Below are 22,893 nucleotides of genomic sequence, written 5' to 3'. Positions count from 1 at the left end.
GAGAGAATGAGGAATAATAAGAGAATAATAGAAAAGAAGTGACAAACTTTTTTTTATTAAGTTGCACAATTAATTTAGTTGAACATGAAGTTTAAATAACTGTTCCTTGGTTTACCTGCTATTTTATTCACCTGAAATTATTGGTTGATTATTAAATAATATACGAACACAGAATGATATGCAGCACTCTATACCCTTGTGTCCACAGCATACATTTTGGCAGTCTCTGTCCGAGGGGCCACATACGATTTGGCCATGGAAACAGCTACATTCGAATAGGTCTTCCTCATGGAATAAGGATAGTTCCTTTCAGGTCCCACATCTGTTTAGGAGAGGTAATTGTAGGGATATAAACATAATTATGGCTGAGTAAACTTTGGGAAATAAAATAATGTCAATTTACATATTCTTCTCCAGAAGTGACAAGAATATACATATTCTAAGAAAGAATCATCTAAGAAGACCTCTAGCTGACAATATAGATTTTTATCCTGTAAGTTATTTTTAGATTTAAAATTTAGCCAGATATTCTCTTTATTTTTTCTTGATAAGGAGAAGAGTTCATTTTGTTTTTAAGTGGTATTTTTAGAAACCAAATTGCAGTTTTTAACAACAAATATTTGGTTTGCCTTGCAGTCTACTTCTCTATTAACTCTAGATATAAATGTAATAGATTGGGTGAAGTAAGAGATATAAAATTATGATACATCAAATTAATCATTATATGTTTGGATGTTAGACAGTTGTAGTTATGGAATTTTTTTCAATAAATGTACCACTAACTGGGTAATAGGTTTGAATATTAGAAATGAGTTGTCCTTGAACAACTGAAATTTTTAATGGCAGTGAGTAGAGATCAAGGGAATAACATTATTTTGAGTTGGTGAGATGTGTTTCCATTGGGTTGGGGAAAATGATACTGGAGGCAGGGAAGTATGCTATTTTATTTTGTTCTTACCTTTGAAGATGTATAAGCAGCATGTGAGGATAGCCCCAGCCAAAAAGCAACCCAGAGATCCAGCCATTCCAAGCCAACAGGACCAACCAAATTTATATTGGATGCCAAGAAATATATTGTGCAAAACCAGAGAAGAACGTTCCACATAAACATCAACAGCATACCACACAGAACCAATAATTCCTGGGGCACCTGAAAGAAAGGGAAGATGCAAAAAAAAAAAAAAATGCAGGTCTTTTCTAAATTTAAATTTTGCTACTCAAAACAGATGGCATCATGCAAGGAATAATAATGATACTGTGTGGATTCATGAACAACTCAAATTGTGGTCACCTCTTTTATGTGTTCCTGTGGCCGTCTATCTTGTATTTCTTCCAAATTATATCTCAGAAATACAAAAATAATAGAGTGCAGTGCTCATCTGTTTTTATAAACCTAAAATGGTCACTATGGTTTTCTTTATTTTTTCTCTTTCCAATGTTATTTTTGTATTGTAGAAAGAAAACTATTAAAACAAAAGAAAAATCTAAAGAAGATAAAGAACACAAAATGTAAGATAAATAATGAACATATATTCTTTCTATATCAATATTTTAATTGAAAGTAGATGTCTTTAAGAACATTCTATTGCTCCTCTTCTCCACCACCCAGCCCCATGATTAAAGCCATGTCAGCTATATAACACACACTCATATATAAATTATATTCATTTTAGTGTGTTGGGGTTAAAAACTAGTAACTGAAGTAAAAATTGTCTTCAATTTAAAATAAATTCTTACCTATCACCCCATATATAAGAACAGAGAAAATGTATTCCTTGTAAATATAATTTATTCCTTTTAAATAAAATTTATTCCTTTTAAATTAGTCTATCTGACAAATGACTGGCTTGAAGTGATGCCACTAAGGTCCTCTTGTTTTAAAGGAATAAATTGCACGTCAGGACCTAGATGCAAAAAAAAAAAAAAAAAAAGATGGGGGATTGGAAGATAAAAAGCTATGTGAAAAGGGTAGTTCTGAAACTTGTAGTGTCCAAAATGTTTTTCACATTTTTTTCTAGGGAGTTTGTTATATCTATTTAAACCACCATTTCATTGAATTCTTCTCCCAATTATTTAATACAATTTTTAAGAAGAACCAGATCGTGAACATATAATCTTTAGATAATAGGGTATAAATTATCATACCTTTTCTATAATACTGTAACCAACGGGTTTAGAATAGAAATTCCTTTTGTTAAAACTTATAATCTATGTAAATACCAATACTGAATGATGGTTCCAAGTCTTTGGCTATGTCTGGCAATTTAAATGTAGTCATTTTTTTCTTCAGCAATTCATTCCTACTGGGATTTTCTCTATAGCCTTGGTTTTCTTTAAATTTAGCTCATTCTGTTGTTTTATTTTTTTTAAATGAAGTATCTAGTGATATTTCAAAAAGTATTCTGTAACAAAATGTATAGCATTAAATGATGTTTAAATTTGTTAAATAAAACACATTGTTACACACAAAAGCTTTACGGTATCACTAGGCTGGATATGGGACTACATGTCTTAAAAAGGAAAAATAACTAAATTCTTGTAACTTTTTAATACAATTTAAGGATCATCAGGGCCTTGACTCAATGTTTGCATGTGAAAAAATCAGGGAGAACCCGGTTTTCAGTTGGTGATAAGTTCGACTCTCTGCTATGAGCTTGCTCTGCATACATTGGATCTTCACAAGAGCAATTCAAAGTAGATATTATTGCCCGGGCTTCAGCCTATTCTGCAGATCAGAAAATGAAGACAGGTTAAGTAACTGGTCTAATAAAACCATAATATGCTAATGAGACTGGACAGCCGAAGGACCTTCCTGATGACCTTCCAGACGAAGCCGGGGCTGCGAGAGCAGTCTCTATCCATTCACTACCTAGAGTGCCTGGTCAGGTTCTCACTTACATTTGCTTTGCTAACGTTTTGCTTCTAGCATAAAAGAAGACAGTTTTCTCACTGGAGGATATTTCTGTTGGTTTCTTCAACAGGATGCTTCCTCCCAACTTGCATCAAGATCCAAAGATGACATCATGTTGTGGTAGAGAAAGACTAAGCTTTGAAGTTGACAACAGACCTGAGTAAAATATTAATTGTGCTGTTTCACTAATAACATCATGTGAAGTGTTTCTTGACTTATGGTTTATTAGTCATGCTTGATTTATTAGTCTTCAGAACTCCATTTATTCATCTGCTTCTTAAGTAAAGAGAATAATATTATCTGCTTATGGTTTAGTTTATGATCAAATGGGTTGGCACATGAGAAAAGTCTAACATAGGACTTGGCACAATTTAATTCATTGCTAAAAAGAATTGGTGGAGGTGGGCGTAGGTAAGGAGGCTTAATTCGGGGCATAACTGAGAATTTAACTTCAGGAATAATCACAATAGAAATTATTTTTTAATAAATTAAAGCATTATACAGCTTTTTTAAATGTTTGAAAAATAGTTTGAGGACTTTGATAAATCTTGATCTGACATATTAACAAAAAAGATTAATTATCTGATTTCAAAGCAAAAGAAATTAGGACTGGTGAATGTGCCTTTTATTCCTTCAATTTAGAAAAGGAAGTCACACACGATCCTAAAATGACCACTTCAGAACATCACCCTTCTTCACCTCAAGAACCCTGAAACACCAATCAAAGAATATATGCACCCATATGTTCATAGCAATGTTATCTACAATAGCTAAGATCTTAAAACAGCCCAAGTTCCTATCAGTGGATGAGTGGATAAAAAAGTTGTGGTACATTTACACCATGGAATACTATACAGCTGAAAAAAAGGATTTCTTACCCTTTGCAATAGCATGGACAACCTAGATAATATTATGCTGAGTTAAATAAGCCAGTCAGAGAAAAACAAATATCATATGATCTCACTTATATGTAGAATTTAATGAACATAATCAATTGGTGAATAAAACAGGCCCAGAGAAGGCATGGATGAATGGAATAAGCTGACATATCTCAGAGGTGTGTATGTGGGGGAGAGAGGGGAGATACAGGAAGAGATTAACCAAAGAAATTGTATACATATATGCATAACCATGGACATAGACAATAGTGTGGTGAAGGCCTTGGGTAGGGCAGGGGCTGGTGGAGTAATGATAGGAAATTGGGGGACATCTGTAATACTGTCAATAACAACAAATTTTAAAAAAAGGATCTTAGATGTGTATATCTACCCCTACCACTAGTCCAGACCAGTACCTGCTATTAATAATGTGGCCCCAGCAACAAAGCAGATGCGCATTTTGATGTATGGCTCATCAGGGAGGAATTTCACGCAGTGGAGACCCAGGAGCAGGGTAATAAATCCGAACCCAGCTAGAATATCTGCCGTAATCATCAACGCCCGAGTCAGCACCAGCTTCACTGCAAGATCGGGGCAGGTGGTTACGGCATAGTCAGAGGAAGATAACATACTAACTCACAGAAGTGCATAAAAAACAGGCAACCTGAAAGTGGTACATTTAAATTTGCATGAATTTGGAAATGAATACCTTTACATTTTTCATAAAACAAAAATGTTATGATACTATTGGCATTATTATTTGTTTAAGCACTGATTATTACTTAGTCTTGTTGCCTCCGATAAAAATTCCTAGTATATAGTGGGGACTAAATAAATGTTTCTCTTTTGCTTCCTGTTCTGGACTGAATCCTGTTCACAAGTTTGATAACTGAACACTGAATCCATAGTAGAATATCTGTTATGCAGAAGTTACTCAATGAATATTCAATAATAAATGACCACTGTATTTGTTTGAACTTTTATTGTAAAAAAATAATTTGTTAAAGTTTGATATAGGGGAGCAAAATTAATTTTAAGACATCTCTTGCGAATTTAGTCTGGTGGGAGAACTGTAGAAGACTATTTCTAGAAGACAGATTATATTCTCTTCCACATTCCTTCAAGCCATGACCTTTCATGGCCAAGACTTCATATTAACCCTTTCATTTGCATTGTCAACTGAGCATATTTTAAAGCTACAGCCAGTGAGAATAAGCAGTAGAAGGCACAGGGAAGAGAAGATAAGGAAAACAGAAGTGGAAGAGTAGCAATCACCTCCTGCAGTGGAAGCATCTTCCACTGGGAAAGCCTCCTGAAGGAGTGATGGTTATGCTAATTTAACAATAGGAAGACTTCATTACAATGTGTGGAGGGTTAATTACCCAAAATCAGAACTACTAGCCTTTTAGCTGACTAACAGAGAGGAGTAATAAAATTTATTCCTTTAATGATATAGTAATTAGGTTTTATATTCATAGTGATTTGGGGTTCCCTTGCATTATAAATAATTTTCCCCAATGATGAGGTAACTTTAGGGCCTATTTAGTAATAGGTTGCTTGCAAAACTGTGGCCAATTTTTCTTATTTAAAACAAAAAAATATTTTTATGATCTATGTAAGAGAAAATACATAAAATCAGCTTATACATTATTAGTAGGTATATATACTATATGCAATTATTGTGTTATTAAAATGTGAGTATATATTCATTTCTAGAATGGAATTTTTAAGGTCTCAAAATTTAGCATTATTTAAAAAAATAGGCTCAAATTTCAAATTTAGGTTAAACCTAAGGCTGACTTTTCTCAAAATTGAGGAAAGAAAATAATATGTAACTCACTAGGTAATATTAGTTTTTATATTTCAACAGATACTCCTGATCATCAAATGATATACACAAGTAGGCCTCCTATTCAACACCCCAAGCCGAGGGGCCCCACACTTTGGAGTGCCTCCCTTGAAATTTTCTATGACCCTTTTTGGAACCTGGGACTATCCAGTAACAGGAGCACCATCTGGATGGGGTGCCCTGAAATCATTGTGGGTCCTGGTCTTCCCTTCTTTGACCCTCGATCCCACCCAGAGCATTATACAGATGCTCTGCAGAACTCCAGGACTCATGCTTAGGAGGTCATCCGGTTGCCTCATGGCTAGGCCAAGTCCAAGAAAGTAGCACTGCAAGCAGGTTGCTAAGGCAGGTTAGCCAGTAACTTTCTTTTGAGGATTGTGTGAGATTTGGCTGCCAGAATAATATTAAATATATTCTAATTTGCGGGGGTTGGAGGGGTTCAAATGAACTATACCAACAGGAACCCTGAAAAAAAGTATTTGTCTGGGTCTGCATACTTCGGTTTACAGGATAATGGAAAAGGTTATCTTTGGTTGACTATGGTTGTGTAAAAGATATCGAAGACTAAAAATAAAATCTTACTCTCTTATAAGTAACACCCTAACATAGGGGGAATAGTTATAGTATTTTTCTGGAATACATTTTCATCTCCATTGTCTTTAAGTATATGATAGAGATTTTTAAAGAAAATTAATGCATCTTTTCAATGTTATTTGCATCTAATTGGTAAGACTACATAAAAGAAAAATGTGAGATAGTGTAAGCAAAAGATAAAAAAGGAACATTAAAATATAAAGTGATTTTCTCTTATGCAGCGTGCTCATGAGTGATTTTATTTTCCTCTTGCATAAATGTTTAATATGTTGAAAGATTTCATTTTTTTCTCAGCTGTATCCTTACCACTATATTTCTGGAATAGCTTAGTGACCACATGAATTTATATTCCTATTGACCACATCATGCTTCTTTGTAGGTAGAACTAGGTTAGTGCAGAGAGGGGAAAATGAGAAAGAATTAAGAGGTCTTTTTTTTTTTTTTTGATGAAATAAAGTCATTATAAATTATGTTAAAAATGTTCCAGGCACTCAAATCCCAAATGCCAGGGGAAGATATTTACAGCACTGCTCCTTTTAGGTTCTTTGGCCTGGATGAATAGCTTTCCGGGGAGAAGTCACATTCCAAGGTTTACTTTTCATTTATCTTGAGAAAAGAAGTTGTCCTGTGGTACCATCACCTGCCAATTACTTTGAAATAAACTAAAACCAATTTGCTTTAATCTGTCTCTTTCTGTCTCTGTCCTATGTCCAATTCTCTTTTTATGGCAAATCTTCAATTGAAATGCTATAAACTTCTTATTTGAACACAGTCATAGTTAAAAGCTATCTCTGAAATACTTTTCATCTAACCTGTCAATACAAATCATAAAATCAAAGCATCCTGAAGAATTCGTTTCAATTTCAAAAATGTTTACTATAAGCCTACTGTGTATAAGGCACTATGCCAGTCCTTTGAGGAAAAGCATAAATGAGTAAGATAATATTTTTACTCTAAAGAATTTACGAACACATTTGAGAAGATAAAATACTCTAAAATGTTTCAACTCACATTTCAGAAATAAACTAAATGTCTAATCAAAATATTTAAAACTGGAAAGAACCTTAATACAGTACTACAGAACAAAAAAACAACACATGACAGAAACCTGAGTTCAATTTTCTTTGGTGTCCCCTCCCTGCGAGGGGAATGTCTAAGGTATACGTACAGGGGTGTTCAGCAAGTATAGAATCGTACTCATCGCAGGTGCGAATTCCATCAAAAGCATTTGTGACACACTCCCACCAGAGGCCTCGGCATTTTGTGCTCACCTAGACATGGGAGAAGACACTGTGTGAAACAATTCATGCAGACACACTTTAGTTCCTCTTGATCAAAGAAAGAATTCAGCTGTTGTGAGTTTGATAGCAAAGTACAGTGGTTATGAGTATGATCAGAATTTCACTTACAATAAACATAATGCACTTTAGAGTATTTTTCCTTAAACACTAAGAATTAAAAGCTTTCCCCCACCAGGAAGTGAATTCACTTTCTGAATAAGGGTGGGAGGGATAAGTCATGCCTCGCTGGATAAAAATCAAAATTAAGCATATGCAGATGCCTATGGTGGTTCCATCATCCATAGTTTATCATGGAGATAATTCATTTCACTCTCCTGTGCTGACATTTACTCACCCTCCCACTCAAAATCAATATAATAATAGATAATAACTGTTGACATCTTGAGTCTATTAATAATGTTCATTAATTTATCTTCATCATGAACACTGGGTTCCATGAAGAAAAGTGTTATTATAAATGAGGTTCATAAATTTAAAATAATTGCCACAGGAAGCTATATATAAAAACACAAAAAAAGTGAAATATAAAGACCTCACCACTTCTTCCTCCCTGCTCCACTGACAAATTAGCATTAATTTTATACAATCTGACAGCTATAAATCACTTTTAGTTAGAAATGCTGGGCAGATAATTGTTGGTCTACTTAGAGCTAAAAGCTACTAGTGCTCTAGCCTGCCCATACTTTATCTCTAAATTGTAAGTCACAATAGGTTTCTTAGAATTGTAAACATGCCAACGGAAAATAGTTTCCAGTATTCTTGACAGAGTTCATGCATATGAAACAGAGCTAATAAGATTGTTTCTTTTGACTCAGTTACTGACTCAATTACCTTGGCAATCTGAAATAGGTAAGATTTAGCAAGGGTTATCTTGGAAAATGAAAACTTAATTTTTCCTTAAGAAAGAATAAGTAACAGAGCAGAGTGAGGAGAGAAATACAAAGGCATGGGGATTACAATTGGTGTGAAGAAGAAAGGAAGGAACACAAAACACTTCGACTTACAAAAGAAAATTCTCACAGGTAATATTTGCACTTGGACACTCTCTGCCCTGTGTTCTGCTTTAAAGTCGTGCTGTGAGCCAAATAAAAATACTGAACTCTGCTGCTGGCTACTCCACTACAATTTCAAATGTAGTACATCTTTGATCACTTTCTATGTGAAATACTTCTAACTGATAATAATTAATAATTTTTAATTTAAATTCTTTATTGTTTAAAGTATTACATATGTCTCCTTTTCTTCCCATTGACCTCCCCCTGCTAGTTTCATCCCTCAGCACATGTCCTCACTCCCCTATTGTCTGTGTCCATTGGTTATGCTTATATGCATGCATACAAGTCCTTTGGTTGATCTCTTATTCCCCCTCCCACCTTCCCCTGCCTTCCCTCTGAGGTTTGATGGTCTGTCTGTCCAATGCTTCTAAGTCTCTAGATCTATTTTTGTTCATCAGTTTATATTGTTCATTATATTCCACAAATGAGTGATATTTGTCTTTCTTTGACTGGCTTATTTCATTTAGCATAATGCTCTCCAGGTCCACCCATGCTGTTGCAAATGGTAAGAATTCTTTCTTTTTTACAGCAGCATAGTATTCCATTGTGTAGATATACCACAGGTTTTTAATCCACTCCTCTGCTAATTAGGGTGTTTCCAAATCTTAGCTAATGTAAATTGTGCTGCTATGAACATAGGGGTGTATGTGTTCTTTCTGATTGGTGTTTCTGATTTCTTGGTATATATTCCTAGAAGTGGGATTACTGGGTCAAATAATTAATACTTCTATATTGATTCTGTACTACAAGGCAGTTGCTGTTTATGCATATTATTATTTCATTTAGTCTTTAAAGGACGCTATGAGACATCATTATAATTGTCTATTTTATAAATAAGGAAAACAAGGCACAGGAAAGGTAAGTGATTAACCTCAATAAAGCATTGTTAATAAATGGAGAAGATATGATTCAAACACCAAAGTCTGTGCATATGGCCTTAAGCATTGAGGTATACTTAACACCCATTTTTTTAAATTCCAAATCCATTCAGGCTAAACTACTCTATTAATGGAAATTAAAAGATAGCTTTGGGTGAAACAGTAAGCCTTACATTTATTCTCATCCTATGGGCTATTATTCTATAAAACTTCACTTTGGCTTGTTCTTCCTAAGGTAAAATCTGGAAGTGATATTCTGACATTTATGGAGTATTATTACAGGAAACTGAGGAATCGTAAAGATCAAAAATTTAATGAATAAAATCTATCTTGTGAAATTTAACACATCAATTTCTAAATAAGAATGTGAACATGTAAATTTAAGCTATAGTTGAAAACATATAGACTTTAAGTATAAATTGACATTTTTTAGTTGTGTTGTATCGTGAGCAAGATCCTACCTTTTTTCAGCCTCTATCTCTTTATCTGCATAGAAGAGATAATGCTAAAAAGATTATAAGATTTAAAAAGTGCACATACACACACACAATTTCTCAGTAAATGATGACATTAATAAATAACTTAAACATCATAATAACCTGTGTAGTGACTTTGTTCAGCTTTCCTGACTAACCAGAATGACAGTAGAGAAAGGTAGATGTCAGGAGCTGAATGGTGGTGGCCAAAAAGATATGTCCATATCCTAGTCCCCAGAACCTGTGAATGTGACCTTATTTGGAAAAAAAAAAAAAGATTTGCACATGTAATTAAGTTTATGATCGTGAAATAAAAAGATGGTCTTAGATTACCAGGCGAGGCCATAAATCTAGTGGCATGTCCTCATAGGAGACAGAGGAGAGACACAGACAGAAGAGAAGGAAGAAATGTGAGCACGGAGGCAGGGATGGAAGTGATGTGGACACAGGTCAAGGAATGCCCACATCCACTAGAAACTGGAAGAGGTAAGGAATAGATTCTCCCCTAGAATCTCCAGGGACAGTGCAGTCCTGCCAACACCTAGATTTCAAACTGCTGGCCTCCAGAACTGTGAGATAATAAATTTATCTTGTGTGAATGTGGACAAAAAGGGGGAGCTCTGTAAATAAATCTAGCAATTCTAGTGACTGATAGTAACCTCTCAGGGTGATCTGATCATAAATGCACAATTGGGCAGCTTATGGTGAGTAGTCATGCCAAGGCATATAACTTTTTTTTAAATAATTGGCTTTCTGTTATTTTATTACTATTATCATTATTATTTTATTGACTTCAGAGAGGAAGGGAGAGAGAGATATAGAAACATCAATGATGAGAGAATCATTGATTGGCTGTCTTCTGCACACCTCCCACCAGGGATCGAACCCACAACCTGGGCATATGCCCTGACTGGGAATCAAACCGTGACCTCTTGGTTCATAGTTCAATGTTCAACCACTGAGCCACACGGGCTGGGCCATATAACTTATTTAGTAGAAGGTTTATCTTTGCCTTCAGCAAGCCCTGTCCATTGTTTTAGTGCATCCAAGTAAACACACCTTTGGAAAGCTCTTTTTCAAAGCTCTGGGAAGTATAACCACCCTCAAAAGAACACACATAACTGTGTTAACTATCCTGTAATCTAACCCCTGACTTGCTTTCTCCCACCTCCATGTCATCTTTATGTTTCCTCCTTAATTCCAAATGTACAAAAGAAACCACAAACTGTCATTCTCTGGAGCATTTCAGATATTGCTTCCAGCAATTATTGAGTTGGCTCAAATAAATTCTTATAAAAATACTCTGAAGGTTTGGACATTCTTACATCAACATTAAACTACCAGATTTGTGGTATTTTGTTATGACAGCCCTAGGAAACAAACACAGTAGATATTATTTTTACTCAGCCATTATACCATAACAAAAAGATGCTATAACTATTATCCTATATAATAAAAAGCTAACATGCTAATTAGACTGGACAGCCGAATGTCCTTCCAGATGTCCTTCCGGACGAAGCCAGGGCTGCAAGGGCCAAGGCAAGAATGACCTTCCTGAATAACCAGTGGGCAGGGGGCAGGGTCAGCTAACCTGTGCTGCCAGGCCAGCCATGGTGGTCCCGGCACCCCTCCTTCCACAGAGGCAGCAGGAGAGGCGGTGTTGCAGGTCTGGTCCCAGCGCCCTCACTTCCGCAGAGGCGGCGGGAGAGGGAGCGGCATGGTCCCAGCACCTCTGGAGAGGCAGGACAGGGTGCAACCACAATGCCTCAACCTCCCACGGCCCCTCCCATGGCCCCTCCCCAGTCCCAATCGGCCCCCCATCAGTGGGCGGGATGCGGGGTCAGTGCTAAGGAGCAGCAAGCCAGCTTCCGGTTGAGTGGCTCTTCCCCCCGCCCCCGCCACTGCTTAGCCAGAAGCCGGGCTCATGGCTGGAGAGCACAGCAGTGGTGGCGGGAGCCTCTCCTGCCTCCGAAGCAGGCAGGCAGTAAGGAGCAAGAGGCTCTGGACTGAGAGAGCCCCGGACTGCAGGAGGGATGTCTGAGTGCTGGCTTAGGCCCAGGGGGACCGGGTCTAAGCCGGCAGATAGACATCCCCCGAGGGGTCCCAGACTGCGAGAGGGTGCAGGCCAGGCTGAGGGACCCCCCCTCAACCCAGTGCACAAATTTCGTGCACTGGGCCTCTAGTACATACCATAACAGAAAACAGACTTTCTCATAGCCTACTGCCTGTCAATCTCCCTATTAAAAGAAACACACAGGATCCAATGTATTTCAAATTAAGCTAGGTTATGTGGACTTGAAGTCACTTCTTTATAATCAAAAAGTGATTACAATTTTCTTCTAACTCAGCCACTAAAACAACCTATCCAATCTACTATGGCTATTCTTGATATACATGACATTATTTAGAAATTCACCTGAGTTATATATGTGAGAATACTTATTTTTACATAAGGAATATTTCTTTCATGCCAACATAATCCAGTAATGGTGTCATTTTCAAGGCTATTGATCATTTACTTGCAATGACCATATTTAGAAAAGCAATGAGCTCATTAAAGGAAACAAGGAATCCAATTTCATTAGGTATTAATGCTCAGGGGCACACTATTAGATTGCTTGGTATTCACACTCAGTTAAGGTATGTGAGAATAGTGGCTGTAATTAACTAAACTTCTGTGTTAATATAGCACTTACTGGAGACACCCTTAAAGGTGCCTTTGTGCATAAAAGACAAGGTTAAAAGATTTTATATTACTTAGCATATTTAAGAAATCCCTCATTGTCTATAATGTATAGTATTCACTTATCTCTGTATTGTACAATGGCTAATTAAGAATTTTCTAAAAGGCAAGTAGATCTAAGTTCTTAAAAGTTTTAAGACAAGTTTCTTAAAAAGCCAACCAATGCTTCAAATATATGCTTAACCTTTCTTTAAGGACAAAAATGCAAAATGTTAACTAACAATTTTTATCTCACAGGGTTGTCCAAAATAGGGGATCCCTTCTTTAAGCTTTTTTTCTTTTAATATGTGATTTATATATTAATAAACAATATACAAACCCATACTAGAGGAATTTGCATATTATTTCAATGAATAGTTATTGATCCTGATGTTAGAGAAGGTATTATCTCCTAAATTAGAAGTTTATCCAAGGTACAACAATAAAAGTACACAAGCACAAGGCCAGCAGAAATCTCTTAATATTAATTAGTTGCCAATAGTGAAACATAGAGATTTTACAGAACAGTCCGTATTTCTGGCTTCCCTTGGAACTTGGTCAGTCTAGCCACCTGGATTTCCTAATTCCGTGGTTGGCAAACTGCGGCTCGCGAGCCACATGCGGCTCTTTGGCCCCTTGAGTGTGGCTCTTCCACAAAATACCACAGCCTGGGCAAGTCTATTTAGAAGAAGTTTAAGTTTAAAAAATTTGGCTCTCAAAAGAAATTTCAATTGTTGTACTGTTGATATTTGGCTCTGTTGACTAATGAGTTTGCTGACCACTGGCCTTGTTCAATGTAACAACAATTACTATGAGGTAAGTAGTTGCTCCATTTAGGTGGAATTTTATTCATAGGGTCTACTATTCCTACGTAGAAAACCAGTCTGAATGTTGGCTTCCTTGTTTCTGTAGGCATTTGAATTTTCCCCTCATAGTATATAACAATGGGAATAACTCCCCTTGCTCTCAACCTGTCAAATTTCTACCTATTATTCAAATCCTACTTCCAAGATATCTCTTCTCTCAGGCTCTCAACTAGAATTAATCTCTTCCCAGATAAGAGTAACTGTCCATATTGTTCTCTAGCATTTACAATATTAAATTATCTTTTTTATGTGCATTTATGTACATCTGTCTTCCAAATCTGTCATCTGTCATGTTTCAGTCAATAGGCTAACTAAATGATATGGATACAGCAATGACCAAGACAGGTATGACATCTTCCTCAAAGGAGCTGACAGACCCTCCTCCTTGGTTACATAGTAGATGCTCAATAAATATTTATTGAGGGGGGGTGGGAATCAGTCAATCTATCTTCTACACACACAATACCTCGCATTTGATCTTTGGCATAGATAATGCTTACAGATACACTGTATGCACTGATGCTTAATATGTGCGTTCAACTTAACTGAATAGACTAGGACACCTGAATCCAAGAGCCAAAGAACTATTATTTAGACCAGACAGTTTATACTGATTTGGTGTCAGCCTGGATCTCATCTGCTTAACTGGCTAAAAAAAGTATTTAACACGGTACTCAGCATGAGCAGGATACCACTCAGAAAAAGCTGTAGGAAACCATATTGAGGATGACTCTGCCCAGTTAAGTTTCTAGTAGCATAAATTAGTTCCTTAATCCTGGAGTTTCTTATTCTGATCCTTTACCAGCTTTCCATTAAGGTTTCTTTCTCCTAGTCTTTGCCAATTTTTATTTCTTATTACTTTCGAAATACAAGCAGCCCGACACAATTTTGCCTGCCTTGTCTTATTCAGTGTAGTTTTGAGTGTGTTTGTCTTGCCTCCCCATATTTTATATGTAGTATTAGAGAAAATTAAAAATACTTAATTAATTGGCATTTATTTTTCATTCAGTTACATAGGAGATTTATACACAGTAAACTTAGTAAATATTTATTTTTGGTTGACCATTATCAAATATAATTTTTCTTTGTCAGTGTTCATTAATATAAATACATATGTACTTTGATTTCTGTATAAATATACATAAGAAGAATGCATAAATAAAAAAATGTAAATATAAATGTATTTTAAAAATCACATTGCATACACATATTATAGGAAATAATAGTTTTAACAGCAATTTACTATCCTTATGCTAATATACTTTACATTGAAGACTCAACGTACCTGTTTCCAATATTTACCTAATTATATTTATCAGTTTGCAAATGTTTTTATTTTATTTTAACTTTTAAATAAAATTAATTGGGTAACATTAGCTAATAAAATTACATAGGTTTTAAGTGTACAATTCTACAGTGCTTCAGCTATATATTACATTGTGTGTTGACCAAGTAAGTTTGAATAATACTAAACAACATGTTTTACTTCTAAAACTTGAAACATTTCCAATTTAACTTAAAATACATTTGAATTTTTATCATAGGATTCTAAACTTTTTATTTTAATATTTACTTTTATCTTTCTTACTCTCCCAGGGTCTAAAAGAACTCAAGACAAGTATAAAAAAGGATGAGGAAGCAAGATTAAAATAAGTATAATAGACACCACCTTTCCTTTCTACTCCATTTATGTACCATGAGTTTATTTGCTAAAATATATTTGGTTTATCTCTGCCTGCTTATTAGTGGAGCACTGGCTAAAAGTATAAATAGTGAAAACAGGATAATACAAACATAGTAGGCAACATATCATTCTTGTTGTCTTCACAGTTAAATTACCTAATTTACATATCTGAACTATCTAAATATTTCAATTCTAGCATTTATTGTTTAATTTAAGTCACACATTTAATAATTTTAGAATTCTTATGAAAGTATGGTATCACATCTGCAATGATTTCTGCCCAATGACAGATCATAATTTATGTTGAATAAATGATAATAAAATTAGTATTATCATTAAATTACTGATTCAGTATTTTATTAAAATACTAATTTTATTATCATCTATTCAACTTAAATCATTACTTCTTGTTTCTCTTCTTCTTCATTTCTTTCTCTCTTTGAAATACTAGGCAGAAAAGCTATAGACCAGAATATACTCTTCATCAACTTTATTATGCATCCCAGGGGATTAGATTTTTGCCTATCTTATTAAAAAGAGAAGCCAAATACATATCTTGAGAAAATTGAAGTTGAGAAAATTGAAAACCAAGATAAAAGATTTTTGCCTAAAAAAATAGTGTTGGTCTCCCTACAGAGATACTTCTCATTTAGGGCTCAATGTGAGTTTCCAAAGATCACTCTATATTGTATTTCATTCACATTCATTTATTCATCCTTTTAATAAGCATGGCAAGTATCTTAATAGTTACCCAATTAATTCATGTTAGCAAATAAATCAGGCGTTTCTATTATTTGGAAGTCCCTGTTAGGTGCTATAGAAGATTATAAGATCAATGAAAGAATTTCTGTAGCCTCAAATGTTCAATGAAGGAGTTTGAAATCAGTTGGAAAGTGAACTTAGTATATAAATAATCAGAGTACACGCTAGATAGATTTTTTAAATATTTACTTTATGTCTGAAAAAATATAAATCCCAGGGGAGAACCTGGTGATGGAGCTAAAATAAATCCAAATGTGGGAAACATTCATTTGAGGTAATCAAATTTTAATTATAACAGTGCTTGGTGTATAGCAGGTTCTCAGTCAATAATTAACAAAAGATTAATTGAAAATGTAATAATCTTGTGAAAACATTTTTTTCCTCTGGTAGTTGAGACAAGTAATCTTGTGAAGAAACTACTTTTCTATTTCAGTGTGGATAATGAATTATTACAATGTCCATAATTTATTTTCTTTTAGAAATATATTTAATCAATAACTTACGCTATTTTGTCTTTCTTGTCTGCCTATTCCCCTGGTTAGAAACAAAAAATCATAAGTATAAAAATGGGCAAACCACAGCCCAGAGAAGTAAACAAAACTTCTCCAAGAAAATCAATAGCAAAAATAGGAATAGAACTTAAATGTCATATCTCACCTTTAAGTGAACATTATATAAAATGTCATCTCCTCCTTCAGAACAAAAACAAACCGATAAACTGCAAATAGACAGTAATATATCTAACGGTTATTGACTGACTTGTATCTGCCTGGTACTGTGGTACACAAGCTCATTTAATCCTCACAAGACACTTATAATGTTCACATTTTAGTCTCTCTGTGCAGAAGAGGAAATGTAATTTATAGCAGCTTAGACACCTGTCAAAATCCACACAGCTACTACCTGGCAAGGTGGGATTTAATCTCACGTCCCTCTAACACCAAGTCCAACCTGTAGGCCTCCCCACAATACAGCATCATATTACCCCATCTTGAGGTGCTGTGTAAGAATCTCAACAAGATAGAATAGTGTGATGGTTCAGGGACATTGCTGCTCGGTGACTTCTGCATAGAGACTAATTGTCCTCCATTTAAGCTCTAGGTGAGTGACTCCACCAGTCCTCCAATTGCCCCCAAACAGCAAAGGATTTCAACCTTGACTTCTCCCTCTTCATCAGCCTTCTTTCTCTACATGCAATTGATTATGAATTCTATCAATTTGAATTCTTTAGAATTTTCCATATCTTCACATGTCTCCTTTGCTGCCATCCTAACTCAGACCACTGTTGCTTCCCTCCTGTTAAGCGGCAAAAGTCTCCTAATTTCTCTTGGGATACTTCATTTCACTGCTTCCGAACATTCTCCACAAGCATCCAGAATGATTGATATTTCTAAAATACATGTATATGTTTGTTTACATTGAAACATGCTTATCTATGGTATATACCACCTATATTTTACATGATCTCAAAGTCCTTGAGATCTAGTCTCTATATTCTCTTAACTACATTGGAAACTCTAATCATGCTGAAATATATACAAAGCCACAAAAATACAGTGCTCTCATACCTGGATGAGAGCCCATACAATTTCCTGTGCTTGGGACACTTGACTTCTTCTTCACTCACCTATCCTTCAAATCCTTAGTTCAGATATTTCTTCTTCTAGGTAGACTTCATCGGTTATCCATAATTGAGTGAGCTAGGCACTTGGAGTTATTTGCAATATCACACTGTAACTATCAATTCACTATCTTCCACAATATGCTGGGAGCAATTCAAGGAACATCCAGGTCTTATTCTCCGTCATAATCTTGTACCCACAGTACCAGGTAGACAGTAGGTGTCAAAGAATAATTGTGAAATGCAGGAAGATAGAAACAAATGGAGAGAGGAATGGAGAAATAAAGCAATGAAGGAGAAAGGGGGAGAAAAAGAGAAAAAAAAAGGAGAGGAAGAGCATACATAAGGGACTTTAAGAAAAGGAGGAAAGGAGGGGGGAAGATAGAGGGAAGAAGAAGAAAAAGAGGGAAGGAGGAAAGGAAGAAGAAAGGGAGAAAGAAAAAAGGAAAGGAGGAAGAGTGAGTAGGAGAAAGAAAAGAAGAGCCTATGAAGTTACAGAAAAATGGAGAATATTCACTCTAAACTACTAGTGGAAATTTCTAGGGAGGCTCTGAATACCATCAGACATTTGGGTGACTGGCCATCTCTCTGGGATTGCAGACATGTTCACAGCCAAGGAGTCCTGATGTTAAAGAAAATGAAGACTGAAAAGGCCCTTAAAATGACTGAGTTCAACTTCATCTTATGATTGAGCCAAAGAAAGGAGGTGTGACTTGCTCAATCAGTAGATGACAAATAAGATACAAGCAAAGGCTGGAATAATTTCAAAATCCAAGTTCTCTTCACAACTATCTTCCCACAAACAAATGAGTCAATAAAGACAGGAGCAGTATGGTAGCTTAAGGTGGTTGGTACTCGATTTAGGGCCATGATTCTGTGTGCTATTTCTTTTCCCTGATGTTTTACTTAATGCAAAGAACTTCACTCTTCAAGGCAGGTAGAAGTAAGGCGAAATGACTCTGTTTGATATTCTGAGGTTCTTTCTGCTTGTGCTCCCTGTTACGAACCTTGATCCTCTAATGAGCCCTGAGTTTCTGCTCATGCTTCACTTGTCATGTGTCTTCTTGTCTGTTCACCTTTTGAAAACCTTTGTAACTTTTTGAAGCTTTGTGCAGATGCTTTTCCTCCACAGGCCTGCACCAGTGACAGGAAATAATCACTCCATCTTCTCTGCTCTATTGGTATTTTGTTCATGTCTTTCTCCAATATGAATTGGCCTATGCCTTTCAGTACAGATTCATGTGCATATTTTTTCCTCACTAAATGTATACTCCTGTCAGGCTGACTCATTCTTGCTTTATCCTTATCTCCCCTACTAGATATTAGCATAGTACCTTTTATATGGAATATATGTCATGGTTTTTAATGTTGAATTGAGCCATGGAATCCATTTTCCAACTCTGAAGCCGGTATCATCCAAAAATATTAACAAAGCTAGAAATTCATAACACTACTTTTTTTAAAAAATTTTCCATGAGTATGCTTTTTTTTAAAAGCACTTTTGTGGTGCCAACATTTGTTCAACAGTTGTTTAAAGTGAGTTGTTAATATGGACTAATGGTAATACATATATATGAGGAAGGAAGAAAGATGAGCAGTATAATTGAGTCAGTATCACAACCTTCAAATTTATGGATAATAGTATGATTTCATATGTTGGCCCATTGAAGGAGCAATTATTAAGAGAGATTCATGTTCCTTTAAAATATTGGCAAATAAAGAGATTGTTGGAAGAGAAGGAGCCTCATATGTTATAGATTCTTTCTTTAAATGTGGAGGCTTCTTGGGAATATTTATAGCAATATATTTCAAGTATTGGAAATGAGGAAGAAGCTAAGAAATACTTACTAGAGCTTGCCCAAGGTTAGCAAGGATTTACTTGAGGTGAATAACCTAGACTGCTCATTCCATTCATTTTAGCTAGAAGTGTTCTTGCCCAGAGCAGATAGCAAATTGGTTGGATGTAGTGAAATAAAAGCAAGAAGGCACTTTAAGTGCCAGGACTCCCAATCTCAACCAGCAAGGTTTGACCCGTTCGAAACTCCCATTTCTTATCAAGTGAAGTTAGCAGTTCCATTAGCTTAAGCAGACGGATTTTCAAATTGTTTTAGAAAATATTTTTTAACAATGCTTTTAAATGAAATGTTGTCTATATTTAAAAACATAACTTTAAGTCTCTCAAGTCCAATATATTTCTCTGTTATTCACATATTACTGGCAGTCCAGATTCCAGTAAACTAATGGCTGCAGACATTTTTATCTGCATTTTCCCTCAGCATTGTTCAAAAGGCATTGTCTTCATTCAGTGCTTATATGCATGACCACATAAAATGTACCACATATAGTGGACATCCTTTACAGTAGTTCTATTAAATTTTTCAAAAATATAACTGTTAGCACTAAAGAAGTTTTTATAACTCCATTGTTTCTGAAATGCCATGTAGAAGTCCAAGAAAAATTAAAAGCAAGAAAAAAATAAATGGCAGAAATAATACACAGCAAAATAGAAAGATTACTACCTTTTATTTCTAACTGCCACTTGAGAGTTGAATAAATAAAATTAGGGGGAAAAGATACCTTTGCTCTCAGGTATCTTTCCTAAACTTCATAGAGGTGACATTATAGCATTTGTTAAATTGTTCCCTTCAGATGTACATACAAGAACATATTGGGTTGCTATATAGTCTTTACTAGAGGTCCTGATTTGTTGTTTCTTTTTCTTACCTACACTTTTTGAAACCTTACTAATGAATAGCAGCTGATTTTGATATTTACTCAGTTCTATTTCTCTCACATTCCAATAGCCATAGGAAATACTTTTAAACTCCAAAATTACTTCTTTCTGAGCTTCTCCAGTGAGAAAAATAAAATCTTCAAATGTCAACTACTCACTCATTCTTGCAGAATAGTTGGTTCCAGAGAGAAACTCATTTTTAAGAGAGGGTTTCTTAAATCTATATCTATTCCCTGTACCTTGGGACACACTGGAAGATGAGCTTTCCCTCAGAATGTTTTCTCCTACTTGGAAACTCCTTAAAATAACATTTTTCTATAGCATACCGATTGAATAGATTTTATATGTCTTGAGTTTTATTACTCAATTTCTTAGCCTACCATTCTTTAAGAAAGTCTATCATGCTACTCTTAATGCTGTCATCAAGATTAGCAAATTTATGTTTAAGAAACTGTTGGGGGGTAGATAGGGGTGGAGGGATTGAGAAAAGACAAGAAAAATCCATGGACACAGATAGCAGTGTGGGGATTGCCAAGGAGAGGAGGATGGAGGGAGCTAAAAAAAAATGGTATACGGGGATAAAAGGTAAAGGAAGGTACTTGACTGGGAGAGGTGAACATGCAATACAGTATACAGATGATATATTATAGAATTGTACACCTGAAACCTGTATAATTTTTTTAACCAGTGTCACCCTAATAAATTCAATAAAAGAGAAAAAGAAAGAAATGTGTTATTGGAATGTTATTTAAATTGGTATATGCAGCAATGGAAGAGATGATTTCTGGAGGGCTGAGTGACAGAGATTATATTATTACCCTTTTATGAATTTATCCTTATTAAAAAAGATAAATTATTCAGTTTCTTCATCTGCAAAATGGAATATGAACAATACTTACATCATAGATTAGCTGCGAGGATTCAATGAGTGAAAATGTGAAGACTCAGTAAGTAGTAAATAAAGAGTTGATCAGTCCATGTATGGCAATTATCATTAATCCCAGTGAACACAGTGAGGCAGTGAGACTTTGAGAAAATGTGGAAGGGCTTGGGTGAGAAAAAGAAGTTGCTGACTTCTTACCTCCAGGGAATCATCGGCATTCACCATCCAACAGTCTGTCCAGGTGGCTACAACCAAGAACCCAGTAGAGAACAGGGCAAAGAAGCAGGCCACGTACTGAAGAAGATCCCTCATCTTAGCGAGCAGCTGGACTGGAAGGGATGCATGGGAAGCTGCCAGCCCTTGACCACTCAGGTAGCTGGAATGCTGTCAATCTCCCGTGCTCCCGGTACCTGGGGATGTAAAAATACTGGTCTTTTCCTCTTTCTCACACCCCACTGCAGGCGTCTTGAGTTGCAGTAAGAGTTATACAAACAGGCTGTAAGCCACAGAGGGGTCCTGGAGGTCATGATCCGAAACAACCAGCCTCCAATCAGAAGCCAGGTCAGTGAAAGGGCTGGGTATGTTTTGTGTGCAGGAGAAAAGTGGCCCTGGTTATGTTTTCGGCTCAGACCTTGAGATGATGGTTACCAAGGTATTTTCAGCACCAAGATGGAGAGAAGGAAGAAGGGTCATACCCCGTGCTGACGCCTGTAAACTGATCTTTCTCAGGCCCTCCAGGGAAAGTGAGCTATTCTCCTCCCCCTCCCTAAGGAGGCTACACGGTTGACTGAGTGCTATTTTATTATAGGACTATTTTAATATTCGCCGACTACTTTAGACAGACAGGCCGCGGGTGAAACTATGCCAAACAAGTGCTTGCTCAGGGGAGTTTGCATTCCAAAGTATTGGACAGAACAGCCCCATGAAGGGTTTTCAACATCTGGGCCCAGGTAGAGCCACCGCTCCTAACCTTTCGGCATCATAGAGTGGGAAAGGGAGTGCATTTTTATCCAGGCAGCTCTGGTGGAAGTCCTTGCTCTGAACCTTATAGGGTGAGGGCACTTGAGTTGCAGTTTCTATAAAATGAGAGTGTTAATACTTTCTTCGTAAGATGTTTGTCAAAATTAAATGACATTGTGACTCTAAATCATTTAGAATAGTATCTGACAAAATAGATGAATAATAAATATTAATATGACCAAGAATTCTCTATATGATTACTTTTCTTCCAGCCACACAACTGTTTATGTTAGGAAATTACATATATATCAAGGTGGATTTTTTTTATATAGCAATGGCAACTGTAGTTTTATCTACAGCTGAATGGGTAGCCTTCTTGGGTATAAATATTCCATAACTCGTAGTCTTTTAGAAATTTAAAAAAAATACTTAAAGGAGCATATGAACCATTGTTTTATCATCATCAGATAGACTTCTCTATAGTAAAATACAAATTTCAGTGATAATAAAAAATACATTTTACATGGCTCTTAATGCAAAACAGAATGAGACAAGTGGGAGAGAGCTTGAGAAAGAAAAACAGGAATAAGAATTAGAAATCAGTCATTACTCTGAAAAGAATTAGCTGCTAAGTTATTTTAGTACCAGTGAATAAAGAAGTTACTATTTAATAAATATTTGGTCATAGTGTAGGGTAAAAGGCTAAAATCAGTATTGAT

General features: G+C 35.7%; 1 protein-coding gene across 3 annotated transcripts; it reads right to left on the bottom strand.

The window, feature by feature from the left end:
- CLDN16 (claudin 16) lies at positions 1-22,077 on the bottom strand. 3 transcript variants are annotated; one of them, XM_079767207.1, is made up of 6 exons: positions 21,910-22,077; positions 21,413-21,624; positions 7,401-7,503; positions 4,206-4,370; positions 959-1,150; positions 1-322 (listed from the first exon to the last, which is right to left on the bottom strand). In XM_079767207.1, exons 2-6 carry the CDS (start codon positions 21,524-21,526, stop codon positions 189-191), a joined length of 708 nt encoding a protein of 235 aa, XP_079623333.1. In that variant the 5' UTR covers positions 21,527-21,624; positions 21,910-22,077; the 3' UTR covers positions 1-188. The 3 variants fall into 3 exon arrangements, with proteins under 3 accessions (XP_079623333.1, XP_079623334.1, XP_079623335.1); XM_079767208.1 differs by having other exon boundaries at positions 21,863-21,920; XM_079767209.1 differs by lacking the exon at positions 21,910-22,077 and adding an exon at positions 21,722-21,847.
- Between the last annotated feature and the right edge of the window lie 816 nt (positions 22,078-22,893).

This window comes from Cnephaeus nilssonii (assembly GCF_951640355.1).
Source record: "Cnephaeus nilssonii genome assembly, chromosome: 3".
Classification (NCBI taxonomy): domain Eukaryota; kingdom Metazoa; phylum Chordata; class Mammalia; order Chiroptera; family Vespertilionidae; genus Cnephaeus; species Cnephaeus nilssonii.
The sequence above is the reverse complement of the archived record's forward strand: the minus strand, read 5'-3'. Positions and strand labels throughout refer to the sequence as shown.